Source organism: Parambassis ranga, chromosome 15, assembly GCF_900634625.1.
Source record: "Parambassis ranga chromosome 15, fParRan2.1, whole genome shotgun sequence".
Classification (NCBI taxonomy): Eukaryota; Metazoa; Chordata; class Actinopteri; family Ambassidae; genus Parambassis; species Parambassis ranga.
In genome coordinates, this window is record NC_041035.1 from 12,464,578 (window position 1) to 12,488,997 (window position 24,420).

The 24,420-nt window shown below is 43.0% G+C and overlaps 1 protein-coding gene across 2 annotated transcripts; it reads right to left on the reverse strand.

Annotated features, from left to right (window-relative positions):
- Positions 1-2,502: 2,502 nt before the first annotated feature.
- dachc (dachshund c) lies at positions 2,503-23,960 on the reverse strand. 2 transcript variants are annotated; one of them, XM_028424248.1, is made up of 11 exons: positions 23,165-23,960; positions 16,189-16,298; positions 13,404-13,514; positions 10,372-10,550; positions 9,114-9,234; positions 8,857-8,982; positions 5,966-6,162; positions 5,429-5,576; positions 4,093-4,221; positions 3,825-3,932; positions 2,503-2,903 (listed from the first exon to the last, which is right to left on the reverse strand). In XM_028424248.1, exons 1-11 carry the CDS (start codon positions 23,746-23,748, stop codon positions 2,866-2,868), a joined length of 1,851 nt encoding a protein of 616 aa, XP_028280049.1. In that variant the 5' UTR covers positions 23,749-23,960; the 3' UTR covers positions 2,503-2,865. The 2 variants fall into 2 exon arrangements, with proteins under 2 accessions (XP_028280049.1, XP_028280048.1); XM_028424247.1 differs by having other exon boundaries at positions 5,429-5,579.
- Positions 23,961-24,420: the final 460 nt, after the last annotated feature.

A 24,420-nucleotide genomic window follows, 5' to 3' on the forward strand; every position in this document is an offset into this window, starting at 1 on the left:
TCATTCTTAGCTGGAAAATATTAGGGAAAAGTGGTCAGTAGAGGACGCTGTTACTCTATGTTGGTATGTTATTTATATGCCATTCCACCAGGCTTTTGTATACATTTAAACCGTTTAAACCCACAAATAACAACAACAATAATCATCATCATCATCATCATCTTCATGCATAGCAGGGAATTATTGTGGACATAAATGTATCTTTTATGGCAGGTCACAGTGCCTTTACAACACATCTCATCGACAGTCATCTCCATCTGCAGACTGTGCCTGGTGAGTGACCACTGAAAGGTCTACACCCCTAGATTAAAATCCACTGATCTAACAACAGCAGCACTTCTGCAGCTGGGATATAGTGTCATGCAGGGCAGGTTGGATGATCCTCCTGCTGGCCTTCTTACCCATGATGCCACCCTGCTGCCATTTTATGAACCTCAAACATTCCTGGACCTTCGAACATCGGTCTAATCATGTTGATCTTTAGCCCTGTCATCCATGGTCATTCATGTAATATATCGAGGGTAAGGTGTGTACAGGGAGTGTTTCATGTCTTACAGCCATGTGGCCTACCTTTCTGTGGTAACTCTGTTAATTATCCTCTGGGCCTGAAGCAGGATGTGGCTACACAAAGTCCAGATTGATGACTTTTTCTTATGGTCCTCTGGCCTTATGTGCACAGTGTCATATCTTGTGAAGGTCCAGACTTCCGTAGCAGAGGCCCTGCTTTGTCTTATATCTCTATAGCTGCCAGTTTTAGTCACATCAAACACACTGTGTATCTCTATGCCTGGCCGAGATCGCTCTTCTGCTGGCCAATTCAAAGCTTAGAGTACATTTGTAAAGATATGGCGAACAGCTGTCTAATAGTGTTGCATTTCCCCATCATCCACAGATGCAGTAGTGTTAGTTCCCATTGGTTAGTTCCCAACCATTAGGTCTATTTGGCTGCCTGTGGTCAGATGTGACTGCAAAGCAGAGCTCAGTAACAGCTTGCTAATTGTGTTTCAGACCTTCTCTGTCACTGATGTAGGAGTGAGGTCTAAAAAGGTTGCTTTGCCCCTGTTCTCAATCAAAGATAATCAGATTAAACAGCGCAGGGATGTGTGTATGTGTGTGTTTGTGTGTGCTTACCAATAAAGAGACTCCAGATTTGGAGACAGCCTTGACTCCTGCTGTTTGCTTTGTTCATTAAGAGGAGATGAGCAGATGGTTTGCTGGTCTGTTGTGCAGTGCACACATGCGGGCACACACACAGAAACACACATGCAAATAACACATACACACACACACACACACACACACACGTGTGCTCTGTGCTGTCACCTTAGCTTTATCCTCCATTTATCTTTTCCATTACACATCTCTCGGCAGGACAATGCTACTCGGTGAATTGTGAGAGGATGTGTGTGTGTGTGTGTGTGTGTGTGACAGAAGGGACCGTGAAAGAGTGGGGCAGTACTGAATGAAGTCACAAACCTTTTTAGTAAAGACAGCTTCTGAGGTGGTCATCTGAAAGCTGATGACTCATTCACACATTCATTTATGTGAATCATTGCTATTCACTTGTCAGCCACTTTGCATTCAGGAAGAATTGCTTGTAACAGAGGTATTGTTTTACTCCTGCATCCCCAGCTTATCTGCCTGTGTCCAGGAAATGGCACACAGCACATTTAGACTAGGTTGCATGAGTAAAAAACGTGGACTTTTTTTGGCACAAGTGTCTTCAGAAGATGTATTATTTAGGAGTTCAGAAGAAGGTTAATATTCCCTAGCGGTTACAATCCTGAGGATATTCAAGAAGAAATTTCTTTAAATTCTTATGGACAGCCTACAGGATCTTTGACCCCTGCACATAATTTATTATATATTCAGAATTTCTGCCTCAGTCGGGAAAGACCTAAAGTAGTCACATTCACAAGCCTCTTCTACATACAGTACATAAAAAAATCTTCATTTAATTATGGCTCCTAATCCTCCGAATATTTATCAATGTTGTCTATTTCCTGTCCTGGTCTGTTTACTCAGAATAAAGTGCATATATTTTACTTGCATTGTCCCTCGGTCTATTCTGAGGAACATGATAAAAATGAGTGCAGCCACACAGAAGTGCATCGTCAACATGTTTTACTCCCTGACAGCTTACATGTGACCCCGCTCACCACCATCCTGTCAATATTTTACAGTACGTGTACGTTTTTGGAGATCAGAGCGAGAATCAATGCCGCATCACACACACACGCACGCACATACACACACCCTCACATGCTGACGATGATGCAGGTGGACATTTCCTTCTTATGCAAATACAACTTTTTATAGAGGGTTTGTGGAAGAAGCAATGACACAGTTTAATAAAAAGAATTGTATTGTTTGTATTGTCAAACTGCACTACTGCATAACATACACAATACAAGTCGTTTACTGACTGTACAGCATGCCTTTATGTTTTTTTATATAATAATAATAATAATAACAAAAAAAGTCGATTATATTTATGTACACAACTCTGATACAAGTTATAATTAACACTTGTGTCCAGATAAACAGCACTGACAAAAAAAACAACGATGGTCATCTTCAACTAGGAGCTAAAAATCTTCTTTAAAAGAAACACAGTCAAACACAACATCGGAATGAAAGTACTTGTCCCACTACGGCTGAGATTTGGTGATAAATGCAATAAATTAAACACTGGAAAAAAAGTTCATATGTCTGGTTTTCTTGAAATGCAGGAGTCCTCATGAGGAGAAGGAGGAGGAGAAGGAGGAGGTGGTGGTGTCGCTGAGCGTGCCTGCCGATTGTATTTCCCATAAATCACTCTGTTCTTCTTTCACCCATTCATCCATTCATCCTTTCACCTCATCCTCAGTACATCCCACCGGTTTGCAGGAACGCTCTTCCCTCTGAAATCAACAAAGGAATTTACATTAATAAAGTTGGAGGAGAAATACTTTCCATTCATCCAAATATTGAAGACAGTCCTATACAACCCCGACCAAAGATCATTAACAAAGGAACATTATTAAGAAAGGCTCAGCTGAAAAGGTTTTTAGTCCCAGATCCCATTTTTTGGCGATAAAACTTCCTGGCACAAAAGGAAGCACATCCTGCCCTGCTGTCTGACAGACAATTCCCCTTTAAATGATTTATTACTGGGTGTTAATTATGCAAATGATGTCCAAACAAACTCGTCATGAGGACAATTAAGACAGCCATTAATTAGTGGCCAGTTCTCTTCTTGCTTCACTGACATTCAATTAAAAATTGCTTTTGAACAAGCACGCTGTCTGGTATGGCGGTCTTGGCACAGCGCGGAGCAGAGGTGGGCTGGAACCCGTACACTGCTTTGATGAGGCCGGGCTAAAGATCATGGCCATTTCTTTTTCTGTCTGTTTAAGATGTTACATGTGGGATTTTCTCATTAATCTATCCCTGTGAAGACAATAACTTTGGAAAAAAAAATATTAAAGTGCCTGCCTCCATTAAAATGGCAGCCCCAGTGAACTGTCTCATGCTTCATTTCATTTTGCTCAATTTCTCGGGCGCGGTCTCCCTGTGAAATCTTTGAAAACCCTTCCAGTAGACTGGTCAGTTAAGCATCAAAAGCAGTGAGTAGGTGAAATAATGAAATCTGTTGTCTTCCTTTTGTCGATAGGAGCCAAATAAATCCTCACAGGCAGACGTACTGTGAAAGCACTGTTAATAAAGCTTTCTTTTCTGTCTAATAATTAAACAACTATAACAATTTTACAGATGAAATAACACAAGGTTGTTTTCACAGGAACGCACTGAGGAAGCTGTATCTGCTTTGTGGACACATGCACCTTGTACTGTTGCCTTGGCATCCAGCCTGTTGTCATCATGGTTGCTCCCGTCCACGTCCTGGTTCACAGGTTCTGTGTGAGGAGCTGCTGCTGCTGATGATTGATGGCCTGTGGTTTGGTCATTAATTAATAAAGACACTTAATTAGAGGCAAATGGACAGTTGAGACTAAGTTGCACTGACGGCTTAGTGACATTTAATATAAAAATCTGAATTTTCTTTCACAAAGCTGAAAGATACATGATAATAAAAAGCATCTGTGTACGTACCCGTTTGTGTGTTGGCAGTGTGCAGCAGCGTGTGCTCTGCCTGGTCACGGAGTTTGACTTCCTCCTCCAAGGCCTCCTGTAGTCTCCTCTTACTTCTTTTTTCCTTCTTCAGGCGCTTCTGAATTAGAACTGAACAGAGGAGGAGGAGGAGAAATGAAAGGAGAATGGACAGAGAACAATGTCAGAATACATGTTTACAATTAAAATAGCTTAGAAGTCAAAATACTTAAATTTCTACTTGACTTCATTTTTATTGTTGCAAGAATTCATTTATTATATTTCTTGTGTGGCCTCCATGCTTCCTGACTTTCCAGTATATTTACATCAAGAGATTTGAGAGACTTTGAAGCTATTCTGAGCTTGCAGTGTTTGGTGTATTGTTGTGATTTTCAGAGAATTACTCAGTAAAGGAAGTCCATACACTTCTGGCCTACAGTCCACTGATAGTAAGAGCACACCATTTCATTTGTTCACAGATGGAGTTTGACAATTTTGCAATAAGTGTTGAAATATCAATCTTCTAAAAATGTGAATGTTCTTTCTGTTTCTATCATGGAAAAGAAAGGCCGAGCGTTGGGCTGAAATTGACAAATTTAATCAACTCGGGAATTTTCATTCTGTATGTTTTAATTAAAAATTTGTGAAAACTATATTTTTTTGCACAGAGTCTGTGAAAAACAAATATGGTGCTTTACAACATTAAAGGTCCTATCTGTGACTGACAGTTAGATAATGACAATTCAGACACTATATGACTGATCTGCAGAGGAGGTGATGAGAAAGACTGAAAGGAAAACAAAACATACTCTACAGTAACAAAGCAACACTGTGCAAACACCAGGGATTCAAAGGGTTAAAATGTTTAACTGCATCATCTTCTACAGGTATGTAAAATCACATCACTTTCCACCACAACTTAAAGACTTCTCCACCTGGTGTGACCTCATCAAACAAACTGTCCTTGATTGGATTTTGCTCTGACATGGGCTGTAAATGGCAGCTTTTGTGAACTTGCCAAACTCGATTTAGTGTGCAGCGTACTGCCAGCCTCAGTGTAATTCACCTCTGCAGATGCTTTGAGGGGTAATATACAGTAGGTGTCCTCACTTCCTTATCTGATTTTCAAGTTAATGGACGTCCTGTCAGCTTAGAAGTGGATTAGACCGAGCGCATTTAGCTGCACTGCAGAACTGTGAGTGTTTGGATGTTAAAATCCACAACATGCCAGTGTTAATAAATTCATCTGGGGGTAAATCTAACACTCCGATCAACACTTGCCAAGGAAACACGGACAGGGTTCTCTCTACAGTAAGAAACTGCATGCCATGCCGTCTACCTCTGTTTTTCTGTTCCATGCTAAGCTGCCTCTCTAAGGTCTCCCTGAGCTCCCTCTCACGGACCAGCTCCATCTTCAGCTCCGTCCTTTCCAGCTGGTCCTGCTTCTCCTGCGCCCGAGCGTTCTCTATGGCAACCCTCAGCAGACCCTGCTTGGAGACACATAAGCACACATCAACAGGTTACACACTGAGCAAAAACTAAAACCTTCACTTATGTCAATATTTCTATTTTTATGTTTTAATGTAACGACTTTTAAAGCAAAACTGCCAACACATCAGGGTCAGATGAGGTTAAAAACATGTTGCTTTCCCCAGTGGAAACCCAAGCAGTGAGGACTTTTATAATGACTGTGCTATAACAAAGACATGTAAAATCTGAGAAGCAGGTCAGCACACGCCCAATGCCAATTATTGCATATCCTAAATGTCTGCCTTGGCTGCTCTTTACCATTTCAGGAAATCCCAAAGAGTGTGTCTCATCTTCTTTCCTATTCATCTCAGAGCATAATAACAATAAAGCCCCGGCAGAGCCTCACCTGGATGTTCGTGAGCAGGGTCTCTATGGAGGACAAGCCTTCCGGGAAGATGAAGGGAGCGTGGTGGAGACCTGCTGGGAGCTTCTGTCCTGCAGGGTAAGATACCCTCTCGCAGCCGTCCCTGCCTGATGGGGGTTTCTGGTAGACTTGTCTATCACAGCTCTCCCTGGTTGTCTGAGGTGCCACGGAGCTGTTATCTGGAGGGCAGAGAGACAGTTTGATGTCTCCTGATGGAAATCACTTCAGCACACCAAGCTTCCTCTACTTTGCTCCTACACACACCCCCAGGGATCACACATACACTGGATGACATCACTTCAATATGTAAAATTAAGGCATTAATAAAAAAATGTGGGCTATCATTGCTTGTTTTTATACATTATCTTTTATCTATCTATTTTTTACCCTTCACCTTTTCTAACAGTGCAATATAATTTAGCAATAACCAGTCTCCATTATCTTTTTCATAGCTCAATAGCTGTTTCTAAGCATTCAGGTGTTAATGTTTGTTTAAAATCTGCACAGGGATCATCAATTGTGCAACATCATGTAATCAGAGTGCAATGCAAATTTCTAGCTCACCAATACATTTACTTAATTTCTCGTAAACATATCCAACAGTAAATTGGTGTTTACACTAATTACTGTTCGCCTGCAAGTGCACACACATACACAGAAGTCCCGGTTTGGGGTTTTAAAAATGTGGTTACCCTTTATTAGATGGCAGTCTGCCTATTGATAATGCATCACAGCTTGACATCTCCCATAAAAGCAGCTAAGAACCTGCATTATGGATGACCATCTGTTTATAAACCTGAGACACCGTGTTCCCTGTTCGTGACAGTGAGGGAGATGAAGATTAGCCACTTTCTGCATTTTTCCCCCTCTAGCATCAGGCAGTCGCTCACTTTATGCGCTCACTGTCATCTGAGCCACTGAGGACGAAGACGTCCTGGGAGTCCGGCGGTTATTGGAGCAGAGAGGAGTGTGAACGTGCGATGTGATATCTGGCACTTTTCTCTGTCTGTGACAAATGACAGTGTTTTCTCCACTTAGCTGACCACAGCATCTTCTGCTCCAAATCCACCCACCTTCCCTACTCTGCCTCGGCCTCACGTCTTGGCAACTGTCACATTCAAGGTGTTTCACAGATGAGAAGCAATACCCCACCCCCACCCACCACTCCTCCTCTTTCTCCCTCTTTCTTGCTAAAAGCATTGCTCTGTAGAGAAAGGTAATTAGCAGGTGCTGGCGAGCTCAGCGGAGGGCATCCAACTACACTCCTGTGGCTCACATACACACACACACACACTCGTAGTCGCTGAAGTGCGCAGTCAGCAGCGTGGGCTCCCCAGGCTCCTTGGATGTGACTGATCCTTTATTGAGTTACTGTTTTACGCCTACTTTACCTCACACACACGTTTGGCATAAATACACACACACACACACACACACACGCACATTGCTGCCAGCTTGTTTGATCATTTACCCATCTCCCTAACCAAGGTCACTGTCTGTTTTTCTCTTTTCTCCTAACTTCATCTCTCTTTTTCCCCTCTCTTATTCCTCTCCCACCCGTCCCCAGGGCTAATGAACTTCACCACGTGAAGACTGCCAGTCAGCGGAAGAGAATAGGAGGGGGGAGAAATAGAGAGACAGAGAGAGAATAAAATTCTGCTGATGTTTGGTTAATGGGAGTGAGGTGTCAGGGATGGCCTCTGATCTTTGCTGCATGGATACGTTGTTCAAAGACCACTGAAACAGCACACACAGCCAAAACTGACTTGCATACACACACTCACAGATTATCATACAATGGATTGACAGAATGACAGCGCTGAAGTGTTCTTTGAAACTCCGTTCAATCCATGATAAACCTATCCTGTGATGTTGTAGGTCAAATACAAAAGCTTGCAATCCAGCAAATGTACATGTGTTTCATTTGCATGCAGGAAAATCAATTGAAAATCAATTGCATAAATGCGATGTGCGATGCATGGCATTCACGTTGTTGGTGCCATCACTGCTTTGTCAATACGTTCACAGATACCTGACAGCATCTGAAACCTTACCTGGGAGGCCTTTGTGATTTTTTAGATTCGATTACTGAATAATGTGATTCAGTATTAGAATACATTTACACAGGCGCGTGCACACACATACAAACTCGCATACAAACAATCTCTCCCTCTCTCGCTTTCTCGCTGTAGATTTCTGCTGACTGTTTGTCCTTGAGCAGTCCTCATTAAGCTAATGCAAACCTCCCTGACAGAGAGAACCAAACAACTGACGTTGCAGCGCCGTGGCAACGCAGGCCCTAACGACAGGGAGGCGGTCGTTATGCAGATGAGGTCCAGCTGAGAGCGCGGGAGGCCGCCTGGCTCGTTAGGCCGCGGCCCGGCAAATGGCTCACTAATGTAACACCGCTTCCTGGTCTAATGGAGTCCTGTTTTGCAGAATTATTTGTCTTTGCTCTCTGCGGGAAGCCGGTGGGCCACTGACAGCGTGAAGGAGGAGAGCAGAAGAGGAAGTGGAGAGAAAGGACGATGAATCCTTATCGACCTGTTACTGATACTTCTTTCCTCTTGAACTGTTTAAAACCCTTAAAAATAAATAAAGTCAAAGGTTCTCTTGCACAGCTAACACAGGTGTTTGAATCCAGTATAAAACATGACATAGATGGATGGAAACTGAATGCCAGTTGTCCTGTATTGACAGACGGTGCTCAAAGTCAATTGATTTTTCTGTGAAATAATCATTAGTCATTAATAATTATTAAATGATTAATGACCGTAACAAGAAATTCTCAGAAAACAGCAAGAAGTCGACCTTTGTGCTGAAGTTGATTTAACAGACCTCTCAAAGTGCATTTATATAATTGTGTGTTTTACCTCTGTCAGCATGGCTCCTCTTGTTCTCCTTGTTGTATTCCACAGTCACATCTGACTCCCTGACCACCTGCGCCAATCCAGGGGAGTGACCCAACACACTGTGACTGGACGTCAGGCCGTCATGGACTAGAGAGGAAATATGAAAAGTTAACAACTTCTATAACTTAATCACACGTATTGTGTTGAAATGCTTCACTTCTGTAAGAGTGTGTGTATGCCACCTTGCCGTGGGGGGGATCCCACAGGCGAGTACATACGTGTGTTTTCTGCAGTGCGTTCTGTGTGGGACGGCGAACTGGACCCACTGCTGCTGTGATTGGATGACATCTGAGCTTCCTCCAGTGAGAGAGAAGGGGAGGGACTGTCGCGCAGCCGCTCCTAACAAATGAAAGAAAGAATGTAGTCGCAAAATCCATGAAAATGATGAGAAATAAAGAAAAAAGGTATAAATACAAAAATACAGCAGCTACAGAAATAATTAATAAAAACAATAATGCATTTGAGCTGCTTAAATTCTTTAAAGAGTTCTGTATCACAAACCATAAATGATATTGAGAAATCTATTTTGGACCAACTATATATGGACTATATGTCAGCATTGTTGTTTAGATGGTCTCTTGACCAGTGTCCTTATTGTGACTAAGCAGGGCTACTCTGGTCTCCTTTCATTTTTATGGATTACACATTTAATTATTAACATTATCATTATAAGCAACACACTGCTACCAAAGGGAGAGTTGGTGCAAAAAGTAGCAAGCTAGCTTGTGGTAATTTAATTAGCTAAAATGCTTTTGTGCTTTGGTTGTTGTGCATGGCGTCTTTTACACAATATTTTTAGTGTAAGAACTAAAAAGTAAAAACAAAATAAGAAAAAGGAAGAAAAACAACTCAATTTCAGCCAAACAAAACAGCCACCCATGTCTGTGGAAACACTACCAATAACAATATGGTGGACCTGTTCTTTGGTATGAGCAGGAGAATTTGGCACTTGTTTCAAAAAGCCTCATAAACTATCTAGGATACAGTCCAACATCTGAAAAACAATGGTCAGCATCGTTAGAATCATGACCTGAAAGACGCAACTTCCTGCTACTGATGAGGATATAATGATAAAAAACTTTGGTTAACTGATGTAGAAAACAGAAGAGTGTTTTTAGGCTGACTGACCAATCTGGTTAAAATAGGTGGCTGTTCCTGTTTGTTTGCAGGATATCAAAGATGTATATGGGATTGACCTGAAGCCAAGCAACAACTGATTAGGTTGGTAGTGATCCAGAACTCGGGCATCCACCAGTATACTAGTTTTTGGCTACAATGTCTTTTTAAATTGTCCGTGTAAGATTTATTCATCTTGAAAATTAGGGGATGAAAGCTTCTCTTGGACATTTAATGTGAATATATTTAAAAAAACATTTCCATGTAAATGTTCGGGAAACTCTTCCTGAGTGTCACATGGACTCAGACGATTACTGGCTTGTGTTCAGATCCGCGACGCTGATGTGCCTCTGAGTTCACCTTAATGACGGAGGTGGGAGCCCTGGCAGGGGGGTTGGCGTGGAGCTGCGCCACGTTGGCCATGCTGGCCAGCGTGCTCAGTCGGTTCATCTGGCCCATCGCCATGGAAACGGAGGCCGGCGCCAGGCTGGCAGGAATCAGAGGATGTGACATCATCATGAAGGGCAACTGATCCAGAACTGGAGTAGAATAGAAAAGAATAAAATAGAAATAGAATGAGAGAGAGTACAGTGAAGTCCTACTTTTATGGCAAAGGTCAGGTGCAGCAGATTTAAAGGAAGAACTTCTTCTTCTTTCCTTTTTCCTTCAGCTGTACCAGACCTTCTTGGCTGGGTACAGTGATGTGTACTGAGTTGAAAGTGCATCTGACCACTAACGTCATTCCACTTGTGAAGTATTACCTGGATGGCTGCGCTCTGCTGCTAGAAGATATGTGTGCGTTGTGGAGAGATGAGCACAGGAGGAGGGGAGTAGGAGAAGACATGACTGTGTTGTAATGAGCTGGATGCATGTTCCCGGTGTAAGACTGCGACTTTTATGAGTGTCATTCGCAAAAACCCAGCCTTGCTGGAATTAAGATAAACAAAATAAACTTTTCCATCAATGCCCTGGTGTTCTTTATGATAATCCAACACGGTGAAACTAAACTCTGATTATCTCGGCCAATCTGTTGTTCACACTCCTCCATTTAAGACAAGCATCCACTATCTTTAAAGAAAATCCTTCCTCCCAACAGCACCCCAGTGGGTTGTTGCAGTCCTTCTATTCATGAAACAAACAATCCTGTTGGGGAGGTGGGTGTGGGGGGAGAAAATGACATAAATATTTATCATTTAATAAAAGGAAAAACAAAAACAAAAGAAACGCAGGGAGGAAGTAGAACAAAAGAAGCTGATGGCAGTCCTGGTGCTGGGCCAGCAATGCACGCTGGGTAATTATAAACACAAAGGAAAAAATCTTGGACTCTATTCCACACAATTGTCACAAATAATAGAACGAGTACATGGAAACAAAAAAAGGCTATCCAAAGAAGAGAGATGAAATAGAACAAATAAAGAGAGAGAGAGAGAGAGAGCGGGAAAAAAGAGGAAGAAAGGGAGAAAAGTAAGAAATAAAGGGGTGAGGCGTTGACTTTATGAGTTGGGCTCGCTGGACATATGTGCAGTGCTTTGTGCATTTGGCAGATTAGTCTCTCACTTGCCCAGAGCAGAAACCAATCCAAACAAAAGATCTGTCTGAATGGAGCTGAATAACCAGATGCTCCGACAATCAACTAGCAGCCAACTCCAAATATTAAGCCTTGGTTAGAAACCAGTGCTCCACTCCTGTCACCCCCCCAACCCCCCAACCCCCCCACCCATCCTCTCTATAATTTCATTTTCACTCATTCTCTGCCCCCTTAACTTTTTTTCTCTCTCCATCTCTTCACTCTCTCTTTTCCCTCCCATCACTTTCTCTTATGTTTCATTAAAAAACATCAAAAGTCAAAGTGCCTCTCTTATGTTTATCCAAACAAACCATTACTGTAAACAAACAGTTACTGTAAATTTCCCAGAAGATCTTGTTAAATGCAGAAATGGCTGCTCCCTGGCTCTTCCCCAGACCATAAGGTGTCACACTCAGCATTTGTGAGTGTGTGCATGTGTGTAATCTGAGATTGCCTTTGTAGTGGTTTAAAGCGCTGGTAGGGGCCTATCCTTCCCATAAGGCCGTGGGTGGCGGTATGGAAAAAAAACACATATATGTGTGTGTGTGTATGCCTGCGCTGTATTTGTGTGTGTGTGTTTCCACTTGACTCTATCATTAACAGTGATTAAGCTTTACAGGTTTATAATGGCTGGTGGTAACCATGCCACCTAACTGCGCACAGATGCTGGCAGAGTGTATACAACAGTAAACAAAGCTTAATACAGAGGAGAATTTATTACACGCAAAGCCAAAAAGAGAGAGTAAAAACATACAAATACACAAGGGCACATTTTCATTCCTGTCCTGAAGCCTCGCTGTGTGCTCCACATGTTAAGAAGTGTGTGTCCCAGGTTGATAGTGTATTCCACACAGACCTCCATAAGCCCTGTCATCTGTCTAAACACACTGATGTCGCTTTAACCTGTCGATAACAGTGGGGGCGGTGCGTCCGATTTGTTTGTGTGTGTGTGTGTGTATGTGCGCATGTGTGTGTGCCCGTCCTGCCATCGATTGTCCAGCGTTTGTCGTTTGCATTCAGGATAGTGAATTAGAGAGAAGACTATTGATTTGGCTTCAGCCTCTCATCTTATTCATCTCTCTATCATCCCGGTGTGCTGCTTGCTCTCATACACTCATGCTATGATTTCTCCCCTATTGCTGCAAAGCCAGGGATGGGTGCAGTGTTTTAATAACACACCACTAAAAAGTGTACATGCCAAAGAGATTTAACTCTGAACTGAAGTGATTCTGTGCTTTCCTGTAACTGTAAAGAGTAACCTGTTTATCCAGTTCTAAGAGATTCTTTTTCCTTCACCCCACATGACAAATACTGCAGTCATATAGCGTGACTAAAACAACAAGATCGGGTTGATGTGATGACTAATAAGTACTAATGATTTGCTGGCAGTTTTGAGCCGACGGAGCGGATGGCCAACTGTGTTATTCAGGAAATGTTTCCTGAATCTCACTGAATCCCAAACAAATCCAAGCTGAAGGGAAAAAAAATCAGTGATAAAAAACACGCACTAAAAGTTTGGATTGTCTGGACCACCTAACCCAGATGTCTTATTCCTAATTCTATCTGAAGAATGGATTCATTGCTGCTGTTGTTTGTTTTTCATTCAGCATTCAAAGGAAACGTACATGCAGCAGAGGTGATGTCACATCCTGGTTTTAATCAGCTCGGTTTCGGCGGCGGCACATAAACACAGCTGCTCAAGTTGTATTGACTTGGCACCGCTGATGAGTACAGACAACAACTGTGCGATGTGTTATACCGTCGGATTAAACATTCCGCACCAATGCAGATATGTGTATGCGTGGATAGACAAAGTGAAACTCACCCAATCCTGGGTTGTGGTCACCGTTCTCTCCGTTTGGCCCGCCATGTTGTTGGTTGCTGTGGTAACTGGCCATTGCCTCCAGCTTGATCTTTTTGGCCAGGGCAGAGAGATCTGAAAGAGAGACAGATATAGATAGGAGGAAAAAAAGAGGGAAAGAAAGAAAGAAAAAGAATCAATAAGAGCCAGATCAATGGCCCCTGGTGGAGGATTAGAGCTGTGGGTAGGCAGGAGGTTGTCATGGGAAGACAGAGGCCAGCCATTCATTCTGACTGCACCACTGCACTGGCCATTTAGTCTGCCAGGGAATCAGCAGTGATAGGAACAAGCCAGGACATTCATCTCTCCCACACAGGGATATCACATCCCACAGCACACAGGACGACACTCAACAGCAGCAGCAGCTCCACCTTTTAGCCAGAAAGTGTCTCTTTATCAGTATGAATTAGAAGGCAAAAAGTGAGGGTACTCCTTAATGGGGGTTGTGCACTTTTGGATAATACGTAATAGAGAGCGACAAAATGTGGCAGGAGTGCTGAGATACATTTTAATTTGTGTCTTGAACCTTTGAAGGTAGTTTGACCCAGAGTGCAAGCTTTAAAATAGAAAATTAAATATCTTTCGCTCTAATACAGACAAACATGCTGAATTATTAAAGTTGGGACAAAGCGCACAACTGTGCAAACACCACTAAGGAAATACAAACAAACCATAAGTCTTAATTTCCTGATGTTGGAAACATCTAAACATTTGCAACAAACTGAACCGTTGAGTGTTTTTTTTTATATCTCCCTCAGACAATGGGTGTCTGAGGTGAATAGTTTGTCTGCCCGAGACGTCGACAACCACAACAAATTGTTACTTTTCTTCTCATCTTCTCTCCCTCTCTTCCCTGCCCTCTCCCCTTCACTCCTCCCATCCCCTTTCCTTACTTTACCTTTTCAAATGTCAGCATCACAGCGGGACATAAGCCACTGTGTTGCGTGCGTGAGTGTGTGTCTGTGTGTGTGAGCCCACGAGGGCGAGAGAAAGAGACTAAGGAGGATCACATCAAAGATTTTCTCTGCCTTTTACGCTCAAATGTCCTCCCTCTCTCTGTCTACGTCTCCCCTCTCATGTGGCCAGTTCTAATCAGTGGCGCTGACATTGCCGCCGTGCCCTCTCCTTTGGTGGAAAAAGACTCTTTTCCCACTGAGAAAGATGCTCTTGAACGCTCACAGAGACACAACACGCTCACACACACACACTCCAGCACCTTTGAACAGTGAGAGGAAGCAGAGGCTAATAGAAAATGGCTTCTTTTGAGGCGGGGAATGAAAAGATCAGGTTGCAGTGAAGAGCACAAAGCCAAGGGCAACTTTGAGAGCGGTGAGGTGCCAACAATTACTTTTCTCCCTTTCTCTCTGCCTCACACACACACACACACACAGAAGAGACACAAACACAAAATGCTTGTGACAAAAACATGTGGGACTATGGGCTTCAGCAGGTAGTTGACTGTTCTTAGAAAGATAAAACAGATTCTGCCACTATGTATAGAAGCATACTTGAAGAGACAATTAGTGGAGTCTCATTTACACAAGAAGAACGAACTAATCATATTCCCACTTCAATTATAAGGTGAATTTTAAAAAGGTCTAAAGAATCTTTCGAAACCTAAACGGAGGACGTTGTGTACTTATAATTCAAGAAAAAATGAACAAGCTTGCAAATTATGACTTGTTTTTTTGTGTGTCAGCAGTGCGTATGCTAATTTTATTAATCAGCACACCGGTCACCTCCCAGAACCCTACCACCATCTACTATTGATGATGGGGAAGATGTGTCATTAAGGGGGTCGGCGTATCTCTTCTGCATAAGTAACCTGTTTTCTTCTTTAAATTAATGGGCTAAATCAGCCAGTTGGCTGATTATTCTTTCAACTTTCTGATAAGTTTTGAATTGAAGAAGCCTTCCAGAAGAGAAGCAAGTTCAGATAAACTATGCTCATATTTGTGATTCACTTGAGACATTGGCTCTCCTGTGGCAGCTGACACTTGACCTATGGCATGTCAGAGAGTGCCACAAAAACCTCACCAAACACAGCAAATAAATGATGGTCTAAAAGAAATAATACATTTTATAATTTACCTTTAAAAGGAACAATTGTGTCAAGGATAGCAGTGTAACTCAAAAGCAGGAATTATACTTGCTGTTGTCACACGATAATGTATAATTTTGCATGCAGTATTTATATTTTACAAAAAAATGTATGAATTATGAATTCTCTTTCATTTTAAGATGTATCAGTAACGGCAATTCTATTTTTCCAAATAAAGAACATTTTTGTGAGTATATCTTTATTCTTTTCTGATTGAAATTTTATCCCCCTAAAATGTCATGTGGTTGGACTAAACGCTCCGATTTGTTCATTTATCATAACTCATGAGAGTTTGACTACACATGTGTGCTGACTCTTTGATAGGCCTGCTTGGACATGTAAAGGGGGAAACCTTTTTTTAAAAGGCAGCTGTGCAGAGTGAGGTCAAAGAGATCAGTTAAGGGATCCTGATCAGGACTTTTTTGTGAGTCTGTGAATAGTCTGGTACAGAGTACAGAGAAAATTCAAACCAAAGGCATATATGAATCAAACAGCACAGCTAGTGTGAACCATGGAAAAAAATATTTTAAAAATGTCACTACTTTGTGACATTTTTAAAAAAAAATGTTGGTCAGTGTATATGATGCTTGGGATGAAAACAGTGTGCGTTATTGTACTGTATGTGTGTGATGAAGTCTGGGTGGTCACCTGCAGGAGGCATGATCCCAGCGTGCATCAGACCACTGTGAGACAGCATGTGGTGAGTCCCGCTCTCTGTCACACTCTGCAGTCTCTTGGGCGGTCGTCCAGGCCTCGAACTGCAGTGCAGAAAACACAGGCGAACGTTAGTCATTACAGGCAGTTTAATACTTTACCCCCATCAGTCAGTCACTGCTTCATGCTGAGACTGAGATGGGTGGCCTGGTTAGAGAGAGTGTCCTTCAGTCTGTAAACCTCTGATCCTGCTGAAGTGTCAACAAGCAAAAACACTGAAACCTGACCACTTCCAGGAAGGCAAGCTGTACAGCAAATCTGACCTCCCTGTGGATTCGAGCAAGCAAAAAGGAGTTTCCCTGTGGCATCAATAAAGCACCTCATTACTGTTTAGCTTACTCATTCATTTGTTTGCTTATTAAATGTGTTTGCTCGCCTCCTTCGCCCTCAATCCTCTCCTCATTTGGTCATTCATTCCCCTTTTCCTGCCATGCCACATATTCCCTCAATGAATGCAGGCAAATGCAATCACATGGATTCTTGTGTGTGTGTCTAAGTGTGTGTGTGTGTGTGTGTGCGCTTGTGTGTGCTTTGATTGAGCTGGGCATGCTCAATCAATCCTGGAGGAAGTATGTGAAAAGCTGTCAGACATCACTTTAGCTCTGACTAAACGGTGTGAATGTCCTGACAGGGGAAATGACACGGGCCACATCAGGTTTAATGACAACCAGCGTACCTCGTCTCCTTTCATAGCAGCCTGACATAACATGAGTCTGTAGGCATGTGTGCGTCTGCGTGATATTAAAAGACAGAGTGAGTGGAAAAGGAAAGAAGAGATGAAGGTGTGACCGAGAGAAAAAACTAAACAATAAAGTTGAAAGTGAAGATGGAAGGAAGGATGAAGAGGTGTAAAGCGAGAGGAAAAGATGAAGGGAGAGTTCGAAATGCTGAGAAAAGGTGGGAAAGAGTAAAAAAAGAGATAGACTAGCAGCAGCAGCTTCCTAGCGTGGGGTGTCTTTGAGCAGATTTTAATTAGAATCTAATCCAGCCGTCATTAAGGCCCCATAAACGAAGCTGTCAGTCAGGAGATTAATGGCGCCTCATTTGCATATTGCATATAATTCATCAATTACCCAGCAGAAAGGACCAATCCCCTGTTGACACACCCACTGGCTGAGAGGAGGAGGGGGGAGAGACAAAAAGACAGAGAGAAAGATTGTGTAGTCACTAACTGTAGGAGAAAAACAGGTAACTCATGTGTGTGTGTGTGTGTGTGTGTGTGTGTCAGGTCGTGTCTGTTTCGTGTGTGTATCTGTGTGTGTATGAAGTGTTCAAAGGTTAATTTGATGAGCCGATGAGCTCCACAGTTCCTGCCCTCGGTTTTAATGAGTTGTTATTATTGTCTCTTATTATGGGCCCAGACCGACTGGGATGTGACAGCTGACATCAGATATCACACACACACACACACACACACACACACACACACACATACATATAGACATGCAGTGGGAAAAACACACACAGGTACAAACTCATACAAACACATTACACAACATGAAAGACAGACAGCAGGAATGTGCAACAAGGGTAAAGTTGTGAGTGTTTGTGTGTGTGTGGGTAGATGGGCATGCACACTTGCACACAATATTTTCTGCAGCACATATAGAGAATCATACTGGGCTTAACAAAAGCAGGAAATGTATTTTTAGTTCTCAAGTTTGAAGGTAAAGCAACACTGCAACTGATGTTGAAACACCTCAAACGAAAACACACACACTCAAACACACACACACACGCCCGCAGAAGTGAGCATCAGTGGGGGGAAATAAAACACACTGAGACCAAAGACTGTGGTTGGTTTTTACTGCAGCCGCTTCCCTTTCCCTACTACTGTTTATTTGCACACACTAATTAATGGCCTGTGTGTGTGTGTGTGTGTGTTTGTGTGTTGGTGGGTGGGTGTGTTGTGCTCCTTTGTATATGTTGCATTTTAGGGGGCATAAAGAACTGGAACCTAATTTTGTGTTTAGTCTGCAAGTGCGTTGATACATCAAAGTGACCCATGGAGGGAGGTCTATATGTGTGTTGTGCATGCAAGTGTGTTTTTTGTGTGTATATGTGTGTGTGTGTGTGAGTGAGTGAGGTTGGAGAGCACCGGTTCCCTGAGGTAGGATTAATGAAAAAGCCTTTCATGGAAAAGTCATCAAGCTGAGGGGATGGAATGAGAGAGAGGAGGGGGAAGAGAGAAAACACAGTTCATTGTGTGTGTGTGTGTGTATAAAGTGTGTGTGTGTGTATGTGTGTGTGTAGAGGAGGGGGTGTATGGCTTATGACCTCTTTGTCTCAAACTTTAATTAAAATCTCACCCAGACGTCCTCCCTCATGCCAACACTCTGGCCACACACACACACACACATTTTTTTTTTAAAAAAAGGTGCTCTGTACATTGAGTTCTGTCCTCCAAGCCTGGCGTGTGTGTTACCTGAAACATGAAACGCCAAACATGGCAGCTGGAGCTTAGCACAGGTGGAACAGAAACAAAACACAACAAAGATGACAGATCTCACTAACACGCACATACACACACACACACTCACACGGGGGAAAGAGAAAAGTAATGAAAGAAGAGGAAGTGTTACAGTCAAAACAGTGGAACAGCTACTGGCTTGGAGGGACTGAGGTGCTGATAGGTAGCAGCTGTGTGTGCATGTGTTTATGTGAGTGTGTGTAGAACAGAGAGAAGAAAAAAAAAGAAGAGAGAACTTGCTCAAACAAGATTTTGTTTGGAATATATTAGCGGCAGTTTACAGCTCCCATGGTCCCATCCTTTCAATCTGTGTTTATCACATGGGTTTGTATTTGCCGTCACGGTCCGGTTTGATAAATCATAACGTCGTCGCTGTTCGCAGGAAGACTTATGTTGCTGGTTAGAGAAGGCAGGCAAAGATTGATGTTGTGATCTTCCTCTCAAATCGAGAGCTGAGAAAGCTTTATGCACCATTGTTATTAGGAAAGCCTGTGAGATGATGTCATGAAAAAAGCAGGCTGCTGGAAACACACACACAGACACACAGACACACAGACACACACACAGGACGTTTGATCATGGCAAGAATCTGATCTTCTAAACTGATACCGCCTTGCATTCCTCTCCCACATTCCAGGGTCAAGACGATGTCAAGACTGTGTGTGTGTCTGTAAAAGTATGTCCATTAAAACCTGTCACAGTGGAAGACATGGAGGCCCTCTCTCTATCTCGTCCTGCTCGTCTCTATAAAACATCAAAAGAGAGCGGAGGTTAAAGTTGAGCTAACCACCCCACCCTAACATACACACACACACACCAGAACGCACAGCACCCTCCTCCTCCTCCCCTTCATCCTAACACACTGCTGACTTTGACAGTGAGTTATAGCATGGCAGTGGGGCTCAGCTTTGAGGAGTCCACCTTCCCATGCATACACACACATACACAACATCAGCTCCACTTTGCCAACTGCACGGCCAAAATTTTGCCACTGAGAAACACAAAGAGAATGCTTTTGTTATAACTCCACGGGCCAATTTTTCATTCATCACTGTCTGAGTTTGCCTTTTTGTGTGTGATGTTTACACCTACTTGATGTCTCCACCTATTTGGATGTGCAGTGGGTTTTATTTTCTGCTTCCACCTCAATATACTTCATGTAATATTAGTCTGGTTCACAAAAATCCTCAAATCCTTAACAGCAGTGTAGGTTGCCAGTGAGTTGCAGTTCATCTAATGGCCACTGGAGGCTGGCTCCTAATGCAAATCCATGCACATTAAAGTCCATGTTAAAATATCACAGCAGAAATAAACATGTTTACAAGCTGGCAGAAAATGGTGCTGTTCAAGCTTTATAAAGGCTCGTACACAAAGTCAGAGCATTGTTTTTATGATCAGATTCAACAGAAAAATACTTGGTTAGGTTTAGGAAAAAGATCATGGTCGACTTCATCCCTTTGCTACAAGTTGTCCAGCATCCTGCGGCAAATGAAAGATTATACGTGCGCTTAATCAGCACGAGGGAACACACTGTAGTCGCATAAACATCGGCCGCTTTAATCAACTTTAAATAAGAGCACTGGTTTTTCTGGTGAGGATCTGATCAGAAGGGACAATTTTACCCCAATGACGCACCACCTGAAAAAAACACTTTTACTTTTGCCTCAATATTATTAGGCTTTAGGCAGAATCTTCACGCAAATATACTAAAATGAGGACAAACAAAATCCTATGCATGGTCTGTATCACAGGGCTAAAGAGGAAAAATATAAACTGCACACAAGATATTGCGTAAATATGTATATTGTGGTACTTCTCCAGTCTTTGTGTGTTTAAAAATGTCACAAGTGAAAAATGAAGAAAGAATGTTATCACTTCCACATACTTTGTTACTGATCTTGTTCCTTTCTACTACTTATGTCACACGTGATGGGTGGCTTTTTTGTATACATATACAGTATAGGCACACACACACACAGACTTTGAGCTGGGTGAGCTGTTTGATGTGTGTTACTAACAGAGAATGAAACTGTTCCTTTGTGAGGGAGAAAGAAAAGGACGGAGGATCAGGTTGCCTCCTACACGCCATGTTCTCTCTGTGGAACTAATGTCATTTAGCAGCAAAGCCAGCAAACACACAGGCGTGACCGTGTGTGTGTGTGTGTGTGTGTGTGTGTGTGAGAGAGAGCGAGACAGAGCATAGGAGTGTGTGTTTGTGTGCCACCTATGCATGAATTATAACCAGGCTTTGAGTGAGGGAGAAGTCGACCCGTCTTCATGGTTTGATGAGTCAGTGGTCAGTGTGTGTGTGTGTGTGTGTGTGTGTGTGTGTGTGTGTGTGTGTGTGTGGAGGGAGACAAAGAGGGTGAGAAGGAAAAACAATGTTGGACATTTTTCTAACCTTACTTCATTTTAATATTACAAAGGAGAACCAGTGAATAATCAAACAGCAGATATCATGTACTACTTTCTGTTAGTCATGTTAAACTATCAGACAGGTCTGTTATTGCTCCTCCAGCCTGTCTGACTGTACTGAACTGGAAAATAATAAGTGATGGCTGTCTTAATCAGTAACAAAACCCTCACTGAGCCTTGACACTGTCAGAAAGCAGCAACATCATATTTCTTGGAGAAACTTTGAGTTTTCCTGCTTTAACGACAACCATCCCACTTCTTTTTTTGTGTGTGTGTTACTTGCTGCTATATGTTGCCTTATCCACACGAGGGATTACTTAGAAACTTCTAATGCCGGGGCGCTGATACTAATGGCAGCACATTTAAAGCCTTCAGACAAAGAATCACGGAAGTTGTTTGAAGATTTCAGACGAGTGATGTTTTCAGATCTCATTAACTAAAGGCTGTTTTGAGTGTTGTGTGGATAATTAGAGACGGCAGAGGCTGTGTGTTTTTCAGGGGGTTGTATAACAACGTTCCCATTAACACCACACACAGAAGAAATCCCAAAGCAGCCAGAAGATGCATCTGGATTTTTGTCTTGGTTGGAGGGCCGCAAATGCTTAAAGCGCAGGTGTTAATCCACGCACATGGAGCTGGGAGCTGAATCTCACAATAGTTTGTTTCCTTTTGGAGTGTTTGAACAAGTCAAAGCGTGTCTTAAAACATCACACCTTAAAGCTAAAAAAAGAGGATCCACATCAAAGCACAGGAATGATTTAGAAAATGGAAAAAAAGCAGTTTTTACAGTAGAAGAACTGCTCGTTTATCTGTACACATCTTGATGCATCCTCTATCTGCATTTAATGGCAGGTGTAAATTGGATCATTCATGCTCGGCGGAGCAAGGATTAACCATCAAACAATATAAATTCCCCAAACTAAGGCTAATCCACACTCCTCTGGATTCAAACTCATGCTGTTACGAGCATGTGGCCCGCACAACAGCAGACTGAGGCACCAGGAAACCACAAATCCCAGCCAATTTAGCCCCTTTATCCAAACATCTCTGCGGCACACCGGATTGATGACCCATGTAGTTGGTCACCATTGGAGTTCTGCAAAACAGCTAATTTACATAATCGCATCATAAATACCGAGAATTCATTTAATCATCTCCTCTGTTCTGATGCTCAGGGCTAAAGAGTGTTGATATGATAAGACAGCAAGTTATTAAGAAGCGAGAGAGCGACAGAGAGAGAGAGAGGGAGAAGGAGAGAGGCAGAGCAAAGGGATCAGCCAGTGAGTGAGTGAGCTTGTCCTGATTTAAGCTGCCGCTTGGGGCCAAATGAAAATTAATTAATTTCTGTGAAGAATCAATTTCTCAGAATGACAGTGTCAGATTCAATGTGTGCATGTGTGAGTGTCACAGAGAAAGTGTGTGTGTGTGTGTGTGTGTGTGTGTGTGTGTGTGTGTGTCACAAAGACAGAGATAGAGAGAGAGAGAGATGACAGCATATGATAACATGACAAACTTTTAAGAGTGTTTTTCTTATTAGGATTACTAAAATTCATTATCGTCAAGACCATCATCACCATCACAGCTTTTATCATCCATTAAAATGGTAATTAGTGAGAGGCCTATAGCAGCAGTGAAGAAAGGGGAGTTCGCTGGAAGTCCAGTCAGTTTTCATCAAATGGGACACAACTTTCTAATGCACACAAAATAAACGATACTGTCATGGAAGTGAATTATCAAATCTTTCAAGTTAAACAGAGGCCTTTACTCTTTAATATTGCCAATAATATCAAAAATTATATATTTCATAATTTCATATTTTACTGTGATCTAACTATAAAGGAGGTGAGTTAAACCCTCCATGTTCATCATCTTTGCTACAGATACCTGCTAACCCCACCTGCTGCACCCCCTCCCCCACCCACCCCCTCAGACATTAGCTGGGTAGCCCCTCCATGAACCGCATCAGACTGGGTCACACTTGTCACCTCCGCCTTCCCTCACCACACACACACACACACACCTCACCTTGCGTTTGTACAGTCGTTGTAGAGCGTCTCGAAGTCCTGCCTGGAGATAAGTTTGCAGCGGTTCACCCCGGGCTGGATGGCCCCCAGCCCCCGCAGCACCCGGACCTGCTCCACGTTGCACACCACCGGGCTAATGTCCAGCCGTTTCAGCTTGGTGTAAACGGTGTGGAGCCCGCCGACCAGATGCTTAAGAAACACGTCGAAAGCCTGAGGCAGGCAAATGAGCTCCGTGCCTTTGACTGTGAAGGAGGCCAGCTTGGCACCTTTCACCTCCACCAGTTTGCACTCGTTGTTCTGCGGCGTGCTCTCCACGGGTGACGCGGTGGCGTATACGGGCTTAGCGCTGCTGGACACCGGTGCTCCTCCGCTCTTCAGTGGGGTCCCGTTCGGTAATAAGAGGTCCGCACGGAACTGGTGAAGTAGCGCCGGGTGCGCCACCGGTGGAGCCGGCGAGGAAGCGGCGGAGGTGGCCGCAGGTGGCGGAGAGTTGGTGGACGGAGAGACGGAACTCGGCGCCGGATGGTGTCCGAGTGTAGCGGCGGGGAGCAGAGCCGGAGCAGCAGGAGTTGCCATGGTGGTCATGTCCGACAATTGGAGAACAAGTAAACTTCAAAGTCAAACTATTTAAGAACTTGCTTCGCTGAACACACGCAGATGATTTGCGAGTGTGCGCTGCGCATTGAGTGTGCCGAGGAGGAGAGGGGGGATAAAAGAAGAGAGGACAGGAGACAGGGTCCGTGTGTGGAAAAACAGATCACATAGTTGAATCAGAATGAGCGGAGGCTTGTCTCAGAGCTGGAGATGCTACTGTCACATTATCATAAAGAGGAGGAGCCTGGGCATGTTCTTAGAGAGTGAGACACGAGGAGAGAGAGGCAGAGGAGAGCAAAGATCAGCCTACGTAAACTTTGGATAAGCCTATTAATGAACGCCCAACAAGAAAAGACACCTTAAAATTAATGCTTCTTATTGGTGTGTGTGTGTGTGTGTGTGTGTGTGTGTGTCTTTTAAGCATGTCCAAACCTCCACATCACTGTAAGCTTCCTAAAACAAGCTGACAATCGCACAATATGATCTGATTACTGTAGTGCTGTTCCTCAGAGCAAATGTTTCTCATGTTTAATGACAAGTAAATATGGATATAATCTGAGAGATTATGCAAAATGAGATTATTCATAACAGGCTTTATAAGGTGAAATACATAAACAGAGCGCAGAACTTGTTCATCAAAGTTTCCTTGATTAAAACAGAATG